The sequence below is a fragment of the Cajanus cajan genome, chromosome 5, assembly GCF_000230855.2.
Source record: "Cajanus cajan strain Asha chromosome 5, NIPB_CcT2T_4, whole genome shotgun sequence".
In the NCBI taxonomy this organism is placed as follows: Eukaryota; Viridiplantae; Streptophyta; class Magnoliopsida; order Fabales; family Fabaceae; genus Cajanus; species Cajanus cajan.
The window spans coordinates 50,200,767-50,214,300 of NC_138521.1; the positions used below are offsets into that span (position 1 = coordinate 50,200,767).

Sequence of the window (13,534 nt, forward strand, 5' to 3'; positions counted from 1 at the left end):
AAAACATTCAGAGCACGAGAACAGTTCATAAAAAGGATAAAACAAGTTGGTGGTGTTTAATCGTAAGATATTCCCCTATCAATATTATTATATGACCTCTTGCAAAATCCACAGATCTTTTTTCAGTAAAGTTGGATTTATGCGCCTTATCTGACCTAACCTGTTTTGGTTTTTTCTGCGCACTGAACAATAAAATACTACTGACAGACTGACATCTCAATCATGGACGTATACCTACCCTTGAGGTATTACGAGAATAGTGTATAGCTAGAACAGGGAAAAAATGGAAGGTTGAAAAAGATAGAATGTAAGGAATTATGATAGAACCGATGAATTATGATAGAACCGATGTCGCTGCCAACGATTTAACAAGTAAAACACGAACAGAAAGCATGCGTCTTTTATCACTCTTTATTGGGACCGAGCGAGAGGACCAGCTAGGTAAGTAGTGATTGTTGAAAAAAAGGTGAAGAGAAATGGTAATTTTTCATCCAATGCTATAATAACTTTATTGTATAATCTCTAACATATGGTTACAGTATACAAAACCGTCACAGTTAATATGCAATTAACTCACACGGTCATAATTACAGGAGTTCAATCATCAGAAAAATTCAAAGCAGCAACAACTGAACCTGTTGTTGCAAAAGTTGACGTAATATCAGGATAGTCTTTCCATGAGGTTGTCATCTTCAGAGATGGGTACAGCCACGTTTTAACCGAATCCACAAAGGAGTTTGGATCTAAGTTCAAAATGGCTTCCCAATCAACCTGTAAGCCCTGTGGAATGCTTCCTGTGAACTCCATATTCGCAGCTAGTAACAAGCCCAGCATAACTATAAATCCAACTGCAGCAGATCCCCTAGACAGTGGCATGAAGTTATACCTGAAAAGCAGTTCAATCAGATTGACACAAATGATTTTCAAATGCTCAAAATCAAATATAATTTACCCGTTTTGCAAATGTCATACCAGTAATATGTCATCCTCAAAATTGCATCTCGCACGTTTTCAAGCATGTTGAAATCAGTAGACCCATAATTTTCACCACAGTAAGCATTGCATAGAGTCTGATACAACAGTTCCAAGATGCATACAAGGTTAAATATTACAATTCATCTGATAACTTGAGCCATAAATAACGAAAACATGTTTTCAAATGAAATTTCAAGAATAAAAAATATCTGCTTGAAAATTTCTAAAGTTGACAAAGGCCATGGAAATATTAACAATGATTGAATGACACAAATGGCATGAGAATGAGATCACTGGTAAGGATGTTAAATAAACATTCTTACTTTAGAAATAAGCCACAAAATGGCCATATAAAGGGGCATATCTATCACTATCAGCAATTCAACACAGCTAAATTATATACTAAAAGTGGTTCAGTATGAGAAACATACTTCCCATGCCATTGCCATTTCTTCGTCAAAATCTTCCCATCTGGCAGGTGTACAAGGTGTTCTGATTGCAAAGTCAAAACCGTGCTCCCCCCTGAAAAACATGTTCAGTTTCCCAATAAATTACAGGCGTGTTAAAAGTAAAATTTTACAACCATGAAAAGAAAATGTGGAAGACGATAACTTGAAATTTTTGCCAGGATAGTATCTAGCTTACATTTTTACAAGGGTTATCCTAGTCCCTTCAAGCTGCTTCCTGAAGAAACAATAGCATCCAAAAAGTAAACATTAAAGAAGCTACATGTTTCCAGACAATGTTAGCACTGTGGACTCTTACCCTTCAAATGCAGTACTGTTGCACCAGGTAGCCAACCAAAAATCCTCACCAACAACTTTATAAAGATCAGAGCATGATTTTGCATGCATAATCTGCATATAAATCATTAAAGTTTCCGTTCTCATAAAAGGATAGACTTCTTAAGTACAAAAATATTGTTCTTCAAACCATTATAAAACAAAATAAATGTAACATCAGCAAGGGACTCTGATTAAATTAAAATTTGATATTATTCAAAAGCAAGAGAAAAGAATCTGGAACCCAGTCTATCATGCAACTTTCTTAGGTACACATTCAACCTATCTAATGATAACAATGGTTGCTGTGTGCTGTAGTACTTTGATTATCCTGACATGTTGTGTGTGCACGTAGAAACCAGGTCTACTAAAAATTCAATTTATAAAGAATAAAATATGCCTATCCTGCAAGTACAACTTCAGTGTATCACCCAGCCAAACAATGGCATAAGAAGTTCACTGCTGACATGAAACAAGAAAAATAGAACTTGTCCAAAGTCACACCTTTTGGGGTTAAAAGTCATGGAGGGGGCCTTTTGCATAGAGTAAATCAAGCAATGTTTAAAGGAAAGAGGCACAACATATTGAAATCAACAATCAACAACATACCTCTTCTAGTTTCCCATCATCGGAAAGATGAATGATGTTATCTGTTTTGCTGCGGACATATGATCTCTCTTTCATTACAGTCTTTGCAATTACTAATATCCTGTGAAATTTAAAAATATCAATAATTTTCAAAGCCAATCTTCTACGGTACAACAAAAACAACCAAGCCTTTTCCCTCCACAAGGGGTTGGTTACATGTATCAATGATGTCATAATGTTCCTTTCAAAGCCAGTCTACTAATATGGAATAAAATAAATCAATTAAAACAGGATGTTCACCTTTCATAATTAGGAAAGTAACGGACAACTTTGGCTTGCCCAAGAATCATAGGTGTGTGAGAACCAAATCCAGAATTAAACTCTTCACTGCTGTGCAAAACAAAAATAAATAAATTCAAAATCCAACACAAGGTCTTAAGTCCAACTCTTTAATAATCTGAGGAAAAACCAGGCACATAAATCAATATTGCTATGAGACTGGCAATCAATAAAGGCAGAAACTTATCCAACCAGGACCAATATAATTCTGAGCCTACTATCATAAATAAAGTATATACCTCACAATAAAAGAACATGACCTTTTTGATTACATAATTTGAATAAATGTAAAATCACTCTTAGCAATACAATCCGCAAAAGTGAAAGAACTAAAAGTGGAAAATAATATGAAGGTTAAATATACTTTGTCACCCTAGTTCCACTGATAATTCATTTTCCTCCTTTCAACAGTAAAACTTGAGTCATCCAAGTTTTAAAAGTAAGGGCAGTTCTGTACTTTATTTTGGTCCTTAATGGAATAATAAATTGCTGCAGTTTTTTGTTTAAGTTTAAGCAAAAAAATCAACTTAGCTAACAAAATTTCTGTGGTATCTCTGTATCAAACAAATCTAAAACCACACAAAATAACAATAACAACAACAACAACAAAAAGCATTTGCAAAAGGACAGCAGAGGTGGAGATAAAATGAAAATCTATGTATACCCTGAATATAAATATTAGATCTGAAAGATTGTAAAATTTGAGCAATAAATCATGTATACACAGAATGTGCTGTGCTCTAATAGAATACTTAGCCCAAAGATGGGATACCTTAGTTTGTTCACCCACACAACAGGATCACAAGGCTCAGAAATCTGCCTCCATCTAACAGCTACTGAGTAAACATCATGCCATGACAATGTACGGCTGGATGATCTATCATCAACAGTTCCATTTAAAGATGTTACCAAGGTGCTGCTTGTACTACAACCAGCACCTCCTCTATTTTGGCTGGGCATATTAATTCTTTCCCTTCTCCTGGCTCTTTTTCCATTCTTTGAGTTTCCTTTAGTTGAATATTTCCATTCAGCATGCAGGGAACGCCAAGCCTTTGAGACCTTTTGTGCAATTTCAATTGCAGCAAGTCCAGCCATTCGATGCTGACAATAAGGAAATATTAACATACAGATATAGACAGGTTAAAAAGATGATATTACCAACAATAATGAGAATATCCTAAATTTTTCGTTGGATGCAAGTCACTTTAAAATGAAAGCGTGAAATTATAAAGGAAAAATATATCATAACTTGCACATATCTAGAATAAAGAGTCCAGAAGTTAATTGAAAGCCAACATAAATTATATGATTCTATGAAAATAGCATGTTTTTACTTTGGGAAATAAAATTAAAAATAAAAGGTTTCTTTGATTTTACAACATGATATGAACAAGGATCAGATTTTTTTGGATGCAACAAAATCCTTTTCTAGATCTATTAGAGCAAAGAAAAGTATAATATGGCACACCAAAGACCATTGGGAAATAAAAAGGGCCCTCAGAAGAATTTGTTGAAAAAGAAAGGAAATGACTACAATAAAATCAATAAGTCACAAGATATAGAAGAGCAGAAAATCAGAAATAGCTTTACCTGACGTTTATTAAGTAGGAATCCTGGACAATCATATTGGATTTTCATGCCAATGGAATCTGAAGCGAGTAGAAGAGCAGCCTTCTGCTTGGTAATAGTAAACTCTTGCTTTTTAAGCTTTCCCTTTCTTAACGACTCACGTAAAGGAGGTTGCCTGAAAACCTTTTCGCATACATTCTTTGGATGCAATTTCTTGCACCAGTATTCCTGAATATAATGAAGATACAAATAACTATCCTAGAAATGGGAATCTATACTCATGCTTTACAAAATGTGAATAACCAAGTACAACATGATTTAAAACCTACTAGCTAAACATCATTTTAAACCCACATTAAATTCCCCATACGCATTTTTGTAAAAATCTTAGATTTTCTTTTATTCTTCCTGTTTTTATGATAAGCGGCCTACTTTACACACATGACCACTATCAACACATAGCTACCAAGAAATCCTAAAGTCAAGTAAACAGGGATTTCCAATTAAGACGCATTTGAATTAAAAAAAAAAAAAAAAAGATGAGAAGTAACAAGGAAAGTAAAATTGTTTGCAAAAATTTTACCTTAAAAAGTGCATCAATATCCCCATCAATATCAAAACAGCAAAAATCACCATTAAATTTTGAGGCTGTGTACAGAGCAATCTCTTTCTGCAAAAGAAAAAAGGGTTGAAGCACATCATAGAACTAGGCTCTTGATGGATGAAACTTAATAGTACAATATTAATTCCCGTAGCACCAATAGCACATAAATCAGGAGAATTTTATTATTCCCAAAAATGTGGACAGAACTATTTAGTTATATGTAGCTGAATCAAGGGAAGGCAAGTTCTAAAGTGTCTCAATGTTGACATAACTAAGCAACAGAGGAACTAAAGCAGAAGGGAGCAGAATTATTTCAGAACATGCCAACACAATTTCACATGTCCAAATTAGCATACTAGCAATTTTTATATTGGTAGTGCTATAATCTCCTGCTCTAAATGAATGTTCACTGTGACATGTCACTACTCAATACTGTCAACATTGTGTCACTGATAGTAGATCTTGTAGCATAGAAGGAAATTTATTTATATTCCATTTGATCAGTAGAATAAGATAAGATAAAAACAGATGAGGTACAAAGATGCTATTTCAATAAAAGATACCTGATAAAAGGCAAGGCATTGGAGCACGAACTTGTCTATTGAATCGAGTTCCAAATCCAGTGCAGCATCATAATCCTTGACCTGAGACCATTAAAAAATGTTGTAGCATGACAAACATAAACCAATATTGCACCCAAAAATTAAATTAAAAAAATTCATACTGCTTCTTTGTATTGTCCAACAGCATGGTAGCAGGAAGCTCGTAAATACAAACATTCAATGTTGCTGCCATCAATGCTCAATCCCGTTGTCAAATCCTTGATAGCCTTTCTGTACAGCCAAACCCAAGTTAAACATAAAATCAACTAACAGAACAGAGTACCAAACTGAAAATTTTAACATCAATGATTGGTGTGAAATATTTAAAAGCAATTTACATGGACCTTAGGTGCCATTATAAATTCAAACTCAACAAATCATTATAGTTATACTTTTACCAGTACCCATTGTCACCCATTGTCAAATAATTCATCCACTTTATCACTCTAAAATCCTAGATTGTGAATCAAAATAGCTGTGCCAGTAGCTGACCATTTAACTCCCTTAAATTCTAGAAATTGAGTTTAAGACTTCAGTAATACTCACAATCACAACATAAATCTTCCTGAGTGCTTGTTCTCTAATACAAACCTAAATTTTCAAAATAGAAAATGAAACTCTTATGAGATTCCATCTCAACTATTGCAAAACAGTAAGTAATCTAAGTTCCAGACATGATCTTTCCTTAATTCCTAAAACCAGTATTACCAACTATTCTTATACTCATGATCTTTCCATATCTGTTAGTGAGAGTGCTGTTATATCTTACTAGGGGGAAAAGAGGCACTTTGTGCCACTCTATTTTTTAAAATAAAATAAAACAAAACAAAAAGAGATAATACAGTGGGTGGTTACTTAAAAGGGTGCATGTGAGATGTTTATAGTGAAGTAAAAAAAGAAGGAAGTAACTAAATTAAAAAAAAAATTGGAACAGATAATTATAACTTATAAGGACAAATGATCCAAAAATGCATACACCAAAAAGAGATATCCCCTTTATTATTAGTATGGGTATAGAAGTATAGATACTAGTGTTCATGGACCAAATCCTCAAGACTCATGACAAGTAAAAATGTCACTTCAAATAAATATTCAACTCCAATTGATCAGCAAGTATGGCTGTACAAATACCTGTGCTCACCCATTGCATGGAACAGAAGGCCACGCAAATGATAAGCTCTTGCAAACCTAACATCAAAATGCAAAAGCAAACAAACTTGGGTAAAGAGAATAGGCACAAAGTACATCAGGTAGAAGAAGCCCACAGAAAAAAATGCTGATACAAGACAATTACCTCCCATCAATTTGTAACATCTTATCTAGACATTCTTGAGCTTTTGTTGGCTGTGCTAAATCATGATAGAACTGCACAATAACCACACATTCAGAACAACATTACCAATTAAACTTATCCAACAGGAAAGGAAACCTTTAAGCCCAAACTGATAATTAGGCAGAAAAGGAGCAGCATACTTATAGCTATTAGTATTAACCTATGGCTGCTAGATTTTGATAGTGTTGCCAAATACATATTCAGACCAAAGATTAAGCTATTAACCTATGATTGCTAAATCTTTGATAAAACCGTTAAATACATATTCGGACCAAAGCTAGCAAGAAAAATCATCTAACAACAACTGTAATGGGTACTTCAAGTCAAGTTGAATAAGTAAATTGAATTACAGGCAGACAGAAATGACATGGATGAAAGCAGTGAAGCCAGATATGAGATAACAGGGCGAATTCAAGAATAAAACTAAACATATTTGAAGTATACATTCATTTATTTAATATGATCAAACTATTAGTGCGGTATGGTTATGATAGACAATAGACACCTGAGTCAGATGTGCCCATGCTTCAAGGAAATTTTTGTCAAGTTGAAGTGATTTCAGATGAGCTTCCTCAGCTTTCTTGTATTCACCAATTGAAGATAATGCTAAACCCTGTAAAGTCAATTTGTTCAGCGAAAGACAGAAGAGACCTTCCATATAAGATCTGAAAAAACAACATCAAAGTCAAAAATCAATGAGGATTCAAGTATTAACATTCAAGGCCCACCAAATATGTGTAAGCAGATGTATTATCCTTATCTAGCTTCACACAAGCTGAAAGGTCTTCAACAGCTGCATCAAACTCTTTAAATTTGAAATTGACAATTCCTGCATTGAAATTTAAGTATGACATACATTAGTCTTGAAAAATAAGGGTTCAACTGTTCCAACACTAGTTGTGGAAACAAAATATCTCCCTATTCTAAGCTATAATCCCTTGATTTGTTGGAACTTCCTAATTTAAATTATAGTCTATTTTATATATTAGAAAATAATACAGATCCTAACAGATACATTCCTAAAATAGTACAGAAACCCACAAAGTAATGCCTAGTCCAGTCTAGAGTAGCTTAGTTACAACAGACTGGCAACAAACTAAATAACTAAACACGAGAGTATACCAAGAAAAAAAATACAAGAGTAAAATCCTATACTCTAATAAGAAATGGTTTTTTTGAAGAAAAAATTTAAACAAATGGGCCTGTAATATCATCTATGTACACATGGATGGGCATCCAGTAATGGAAACATAAATAAATCTAGTAATTCCAAATTAGTTAATGCTTCATTGGAAATGTATGCTTGCACAAGATATATTAAGGGTAAAAAATAAAAACAATAATCATGCCCATGCTACAGAAAACTAATCTATTTCTCTGTCTGAACTTCTAGAAATTACCACAACATACATGCACCTACTGTTGCAGCAACAAAGTAAGCAAAATATAGGCATACTTAATTATTCCAGTCCAGCACAAATCAATTATCCAAATATCAAACTAGTTAAAGACAAGCTACCTCTCTCATGTAAAATATCTGCTGTGTCAGGTTCGAATTCTAATGCCTTGGTCAAGTCCTCAATAGCCTGATATCCATATCAAGAGAGGGGGGAAACAGCAATGGTCACCTTTACATGTTGATATTTGCACCAAAGCATATAAAAAATATTTTAATCTTTTCATATCTCCAACTTCTTATACAAATCACATAAGCTCTTGTAGATCACACATAGAGACTTCAATAACATTGAATCTAGCAAGATAAAAGGACCACAGAATTCTTGATAACCACATTAGTTTAGTGATAAGTGCTATGATTTCATTAAGTTTATGGCCTAATTTGAAGCACTTAAATCAAGTTTCCTTGCTTTAGATCTTTTTTTTTAACTCAAAACATATCTAAATTGTTAGGTGATCACCTTTTGTCTTTGAATCATGTTTTTAGGTAACTCACAAGTATTTGGTTGTTATTTTGTAGTTTGGGAGAAAGTTAGGAAAGGAGGAAGGAAGCCAAGGACAAAGTGATGAACTCAAAGTAGAAGAAATTTTTGCTTAAGTCTCCAGGCTAAGCCTCAGATCCACGCTTAGCCTTAGCTTGGCAGAGAATCACTGGAACAAAATTTAATCCTCAAGCTGAGCGTGGAATTGGCGCTGAGCGTGAGAGTCCTAGAAACTCATTTCTTTCCAGACCTATCCGCAAGCTTAGCATGGCATCTCACTCTAAGTGTGGATTGTGCTAACATGTCATTATTTACATAAGACAAAAGCTTTTATGACCTAAAAGAGGATATTTTCGAGGAGAAAGCAAAGAGGAATCATTCTTGGAGTTTGTGTGGCGGCTGGAGAGCTCTGGAACCTTCAAGATCAAGCTTCTTCCTTTCTTCATCATTTGTAAAGTTCTACATGTCTATGTGTAGCTAACTTCACCCTTGTTGGGGTTTGATGTAACCAAACCCATTCTCATGTGTAAACTCTAAGTAATCAATCTCAGTTGTTATTCAGTTTTATTGCTCTGTTTTTGTGCATAATGCTTTTTATGGCTTGATCACCCTTAACTTGAACTAGAGGTTTTTAAAAGATTGAGAAATGATTTTAAACCTTTGAAATGAAATAGAGCAGCTAATGGTGCTTATTGCTAGAGATAGAGTAAATGTCATTGGTCTTTCTTAAGCTCTAGTTTTTAAAGCTGGTTTCTTGGTTAAACTATGCAAGAGATTGATAGTTTAAGTGAGCAACTTAGATGCCAACTTATAAGAGATTAGGGTTGGTTATTTTTTAGAGTGATTGATAAATTCCGAATGATAACTATTGTGAGCTTAGTGATAACCATAAGAGGAAGGTTTAGTGAAGTCAAACCCCAACATTTATTAATATTGCATTAGAATCAAGTTTTGCACTCTAAGAATTTACCAAAATACCAAAAAGAATTCTTATTATTTGCTTACATTATTTACTGCAACAAATTGCACTTTTATTGCTTTCCGGTAGCTTAATTAGTATAACAAGTGAATTTGTAAAGTGTTACGCAAGTCCCTTGGGAGACGATACTCATACTTTCATTGAACTACTTATACGATTTGGTACACTTGCCAAGGGAGATAACATTTAGCACCAACACAATTAAGTGTTCAATTATTAAACTAAAATCCTAAGGCTTACCATGGCAATGCTAAATAGTACTTGAACAAGACTTAGCATAAAAAAAGGAAACAAAGAAATTTCCTTCACATTTTCATTATCTGTAATAGAACTGATTATTTCATAAAGTATATAAACAAAGGGTTGCTGATGCAGACTCCCAACCTTGATAGTTTCAACATGTTAGACAGATACTAAGTTCTAAGAAGTGGTCAGTGCTCACCTCAACAAACTCTCCCAAGGCTGCTCTGGCCTGACCTCTTCTTTTCCATGCCTCACCAGCCAATGGATTAAATTGTATAGCCTAATACATACATGTAAACTATTTACATATAGATAAATACAATATCTCTATAGCCTATATACACCTGTTAGACAGTGTTCATTCAAATACCTTTGTAAAATCAGCTATAGCAGCATCAAGTTCCTTCTGGAATGCATATGCTGTACCTCTTCCTATTAGTGCCTCAGGATAAGCTGGGTCCTTTTTCAGTATCTGCATAAATGATGGGGGAAGACCATATTATGTTATTTAATAGTAGGAAAGAAAAAAGAGAGAGAACAAGATAAAAAAGGCATGAAACGATGAAACCAAGATAATCACTAGTTAGGACAATTTTTCACCTTGTCAAAAATGGATACGGCATGAGCATATTTTCCTTCATTAACCTGAAAAGGAAACATAATATCAAATATGCTCTTAAAATAATAAATACAACAACACAGAAGTTATTATACAATTTACTTATTCAATTAAAAGCATGGAAACAAACCTCAGCTATACCCCTTGAGAGTCGAAAATCTACACTAATTGAATTTGTATTTGAAATCCGAGCGACGCAGAACTTATTATCTTTCCTTGCTTCACCTTTTCTTTCATCAGAAAATATAAACTTACTAATTGGGTTTCTAAAATTTTCAGGGATATTAACTGAGACACCACTATTGGTAGATACTTTTTCACATGATTCTGAGGCATCGCTTGAGTCATTGCATGATTCAGAATTGTAACTAAGTGTATCAAGAACATCATGGCTTCCATTTACTTGGCCATCAGATTTATTAGAATCCCTATCCTCATCACGTGATTCAATTTTTAAGTCAAAATTATCAGCCGACTTCAGGCATTTCTCAGATTTATCACTAGCATCAGCACAAGATTCAGCCTGAGAGCCCAACATATGTTGGATCTTACAAGTTTCAGTCGAGCTCTCATTACTCAGAGTATCTGGTTTGGTTTGCGGCATGGATGGCCTATGGATTTCACTTTCACACAGTGCATTGTTGCTGTGTTTTGCTGTTTCCACAAGCTCTTCAAGTTCTAGCAGCTGTTTCAAATCTGCAGACTGATGCAGAGCATGTTCATAGCCCTGCTCCCACACCAACAGAGCATTTTCTTTCCTTCCCAACAGAGAGAGTGCAGAACCTAGATAACAGAATAAACCAGCCCTAAGTTCATAAAAGATAAGACATACGTTGTGCATGAGAAGATTTCGTTAAAACCTTCACCGTAAACTAAAAGTCATGCAACAATCAACAATATTCTTCATCGGAGATAAAATGCCTTTTCTCTCGGCCACATTGGTTTCAGATTATAATAATTGTTAAACTATTCAATCTATTTAATTGATCAGAGGATCGCATGTCTGAAAAACCCCAGGGGAACTAGTCAGATAAAGTCAAAAAGCGGCTCAGTGAATTTCCAAGGCGATATACACTAGAAAAATAGGCTAATAGATTGCGTTTTTCTCAAACCTAACTAGTTCAATTCAATTACCAATTCCAAAAAACACGCAAACAGGATAGGCAATAAGAGCACATATTGAATTACAGCAAAAGACGGCATGAAGTCGAATTTCGACAGGGGAGAAGAGAACCTTTGAGAATATAAGCTTGAAGAAGCGTAGGGTCAAGCTGAAGCGCTCTATCGCAATCCTTAATCACGTGCTTGTGAAGCTCTAATTTGCTGTAACAGAAGGCTCGGTTGCTGAAAGCAACAATCGGAAGAAGATCGGGCGTCACAATTAGCACCGTGTACGAATATGCGAAGCATTGAGAATAATGCACGAGAGAAAAACGGGAAGTGAAATAGGACCGAATACCATAGGTCTTGGATTGCGCCGGAGTGAGAAATGAGGGAATCGAGGATTCGAATGGCCTTGGACCAGTCCTTGGAGGCGCAGAGCCTGGCCAACTCGACGCGTTCTGAGGTAGCAGGAGGAGCCATGGGGCATGAGCATGTGACGTGCACGTGCTTGTTCTGAGCCTGGTTCGGAGTTTGAACAGGGACGAATAAAAGGGAATTGGGGCAGGAAATGCAGTTGCGTTGGTTGCGCGGTGATGAAATGAAGAAGACACCCGATGGTGGTTAAAGTGTGCCGACCTTGGGAAATTGGATTGAGAAAGAGGAGAGAGAGGGGAGGAAGGCGAGTGCCTAAAGAGTAACGGTGCTTCGAACGACTGCTCACGTGCCCCGCACGACGTGTAAATCCTTTTTTTTTTTTTTGTTAACTGCCACTTTTATTTGTTAACGAGCAAAAATATTTGGCTTAAATGTAATTTTTTGTCACTCATTTTATGATTTTACAAATTTTATTATTTAACTTTTAAAATTTTATTATTTTTTAGTTGATCTTATTATGTCATTAAGTAATTATTGATGTAATATATTAATTATTGATGTGACATATTAACTGTTAATATTAAATATCACGTATTAAATATGGATCGATGAAGTGGTAAATAAATGACAATATCACATAATGTATCACGTTAGTTGTCAATATGCTACTTAATAGTTAATATGTTACATCAGCAATTAACGCGTTATCTCAATAATCAACTAACGATATTCAATAGTGAATCGTTGACGTGATAAAATATGCAAAAAAATTAAAGTTAAATGCTAAAATGTGTATATTCAAAAGTTGGGTAGTAAAACCCATAAAATCATTGAATATGAGTGGGAAAAATTGATCAATTAAGACTAAATTTGTCTTTTAGGGTTTTCATTCTCATAAATTCAAAGAGCACTCCTTTAAGAAATCTTTCAAGTTTTAGAACCTAATTTTGTTTTTTTGTTTTCTATCTATTGGAACTCTTGTTTTTGTTGAAGTCATTGCCCTCGAGAACGAAGAATCGTAAGAAAATTGTTGTTCCTCTTACAACCTTTTGTCGTATTGTTTCTTCCAAAGTTGAGTGAGATTGTCTTGCTTTTAGATGTGACATAAGTTGTGGATAGAAAGATTTTCTCTAACCCTCAATTATTTGCTATTTTGTGTTTGTGTGCGAGGGGAATGTAATGTTCCCCAAATTCCTAACATGTGTAATTTCTAAATTGAACATGTAATGTGATTTTTGATATTTTGGTATGTATTGATTTTTATTGAATCTTAGATGTGATTTGATAGTATGTTCGTATCTTTTCTTTGAATTGTTGTGGTAATGTGCTTAATTAGTAAGTCATAATTGACTATGAATATGTGGTAAAATGTCTTCAAGAGAACTTATGGTGATTAGGTATAATGGTTAGTTTTGTAAGAACCCTAATAAGTGGAAAAACCTAATTTGCAAAAAATTTTGTATTGTCGCTGCTAAGCACAAA

At 34.5% G+C, this 13,534-nt stretch overlaps 1 protein-coding gene across 2 annotated transcripts; it reads right to left on the minus strand.

Moving 5' to 3' along the window:
* Positions 1-467: 467 nt before the first annotated feature.
* Positions 468-12,374, minus strand: LOC109818895 (suppressor of RPS4-RLD 1). Of its 2 annotated transcripts, none has more exons than XM_020384432.3 (23): positions 12,033-12,374; positions 11,808-11,917; positions 10,704-11,356; positions 10,555-10,599; positions 10,325-10,426; positions 10,154-10,234; positions 8,312-8,378; positions 7,521-7,621; positions 7,298-7,405; positions 6,754-6,824; positions 6,591-6,647; positions 5,582-5,690; positions 5,421-5,501; positions 4,837-4,923; positions 4,275-4,481; positions 3,457-3,785; positions 2,646-2,732; positions 2,367-2,466; positions 1,741-1,832; positions 1,621-1,659; positions 1,407-1,497; positions 973-1,070; positions 468-886 (listed from the first exon to the last, which is right to left on the minus strand). In XM_020384432.3, the coding sequence occupies exons 1-23, from the start codon at positions 12,155-12,157 to the stop codon at positions 598-600; spliced, it is 3,129 nt and encodes a 1,042-aa protein (XP_020240021.2). In that variant the 5' UTR covers positions 12,158-12,374; the 3' UTR covers positions 468-597. The 2 variants fall into 2 exon arrangements, with proteins under 2 accessions (XP_020240021.2, XP_020240020.2); XM_020384431.3 differs by having other exon boundaries at positions 2,646-2,735.
* Positions 12,375-13,534: the final 1,160 nt, after the last annotated feature.

Excerpts from the sequence above, each read along its gene's own strand:
- LOC109818895 (XM_020384431.3), bottom strand. The coding sequence starts at position 12,157 with ATGGCTCCTCCTGCTACCTCAGAACGCGTCGAGTTGGCCAGGCTCTGC. Across the intron at positions 11,918-12,032 it reads GGCGCAATCCAAGACCTATG|CAACCGAGCCTTCTGTTACA; the intron begins GTATTCGGTCCT and ends TGTTGCTTTCAG. Across the intron at positions 4,924-5,420 it reads AATGCCTTGCCTTTTATCAG|AAAGAGATTGCTCTGTACAC; the intron begins GTATCTTTTATT and ends TTTCTTTTGCAG.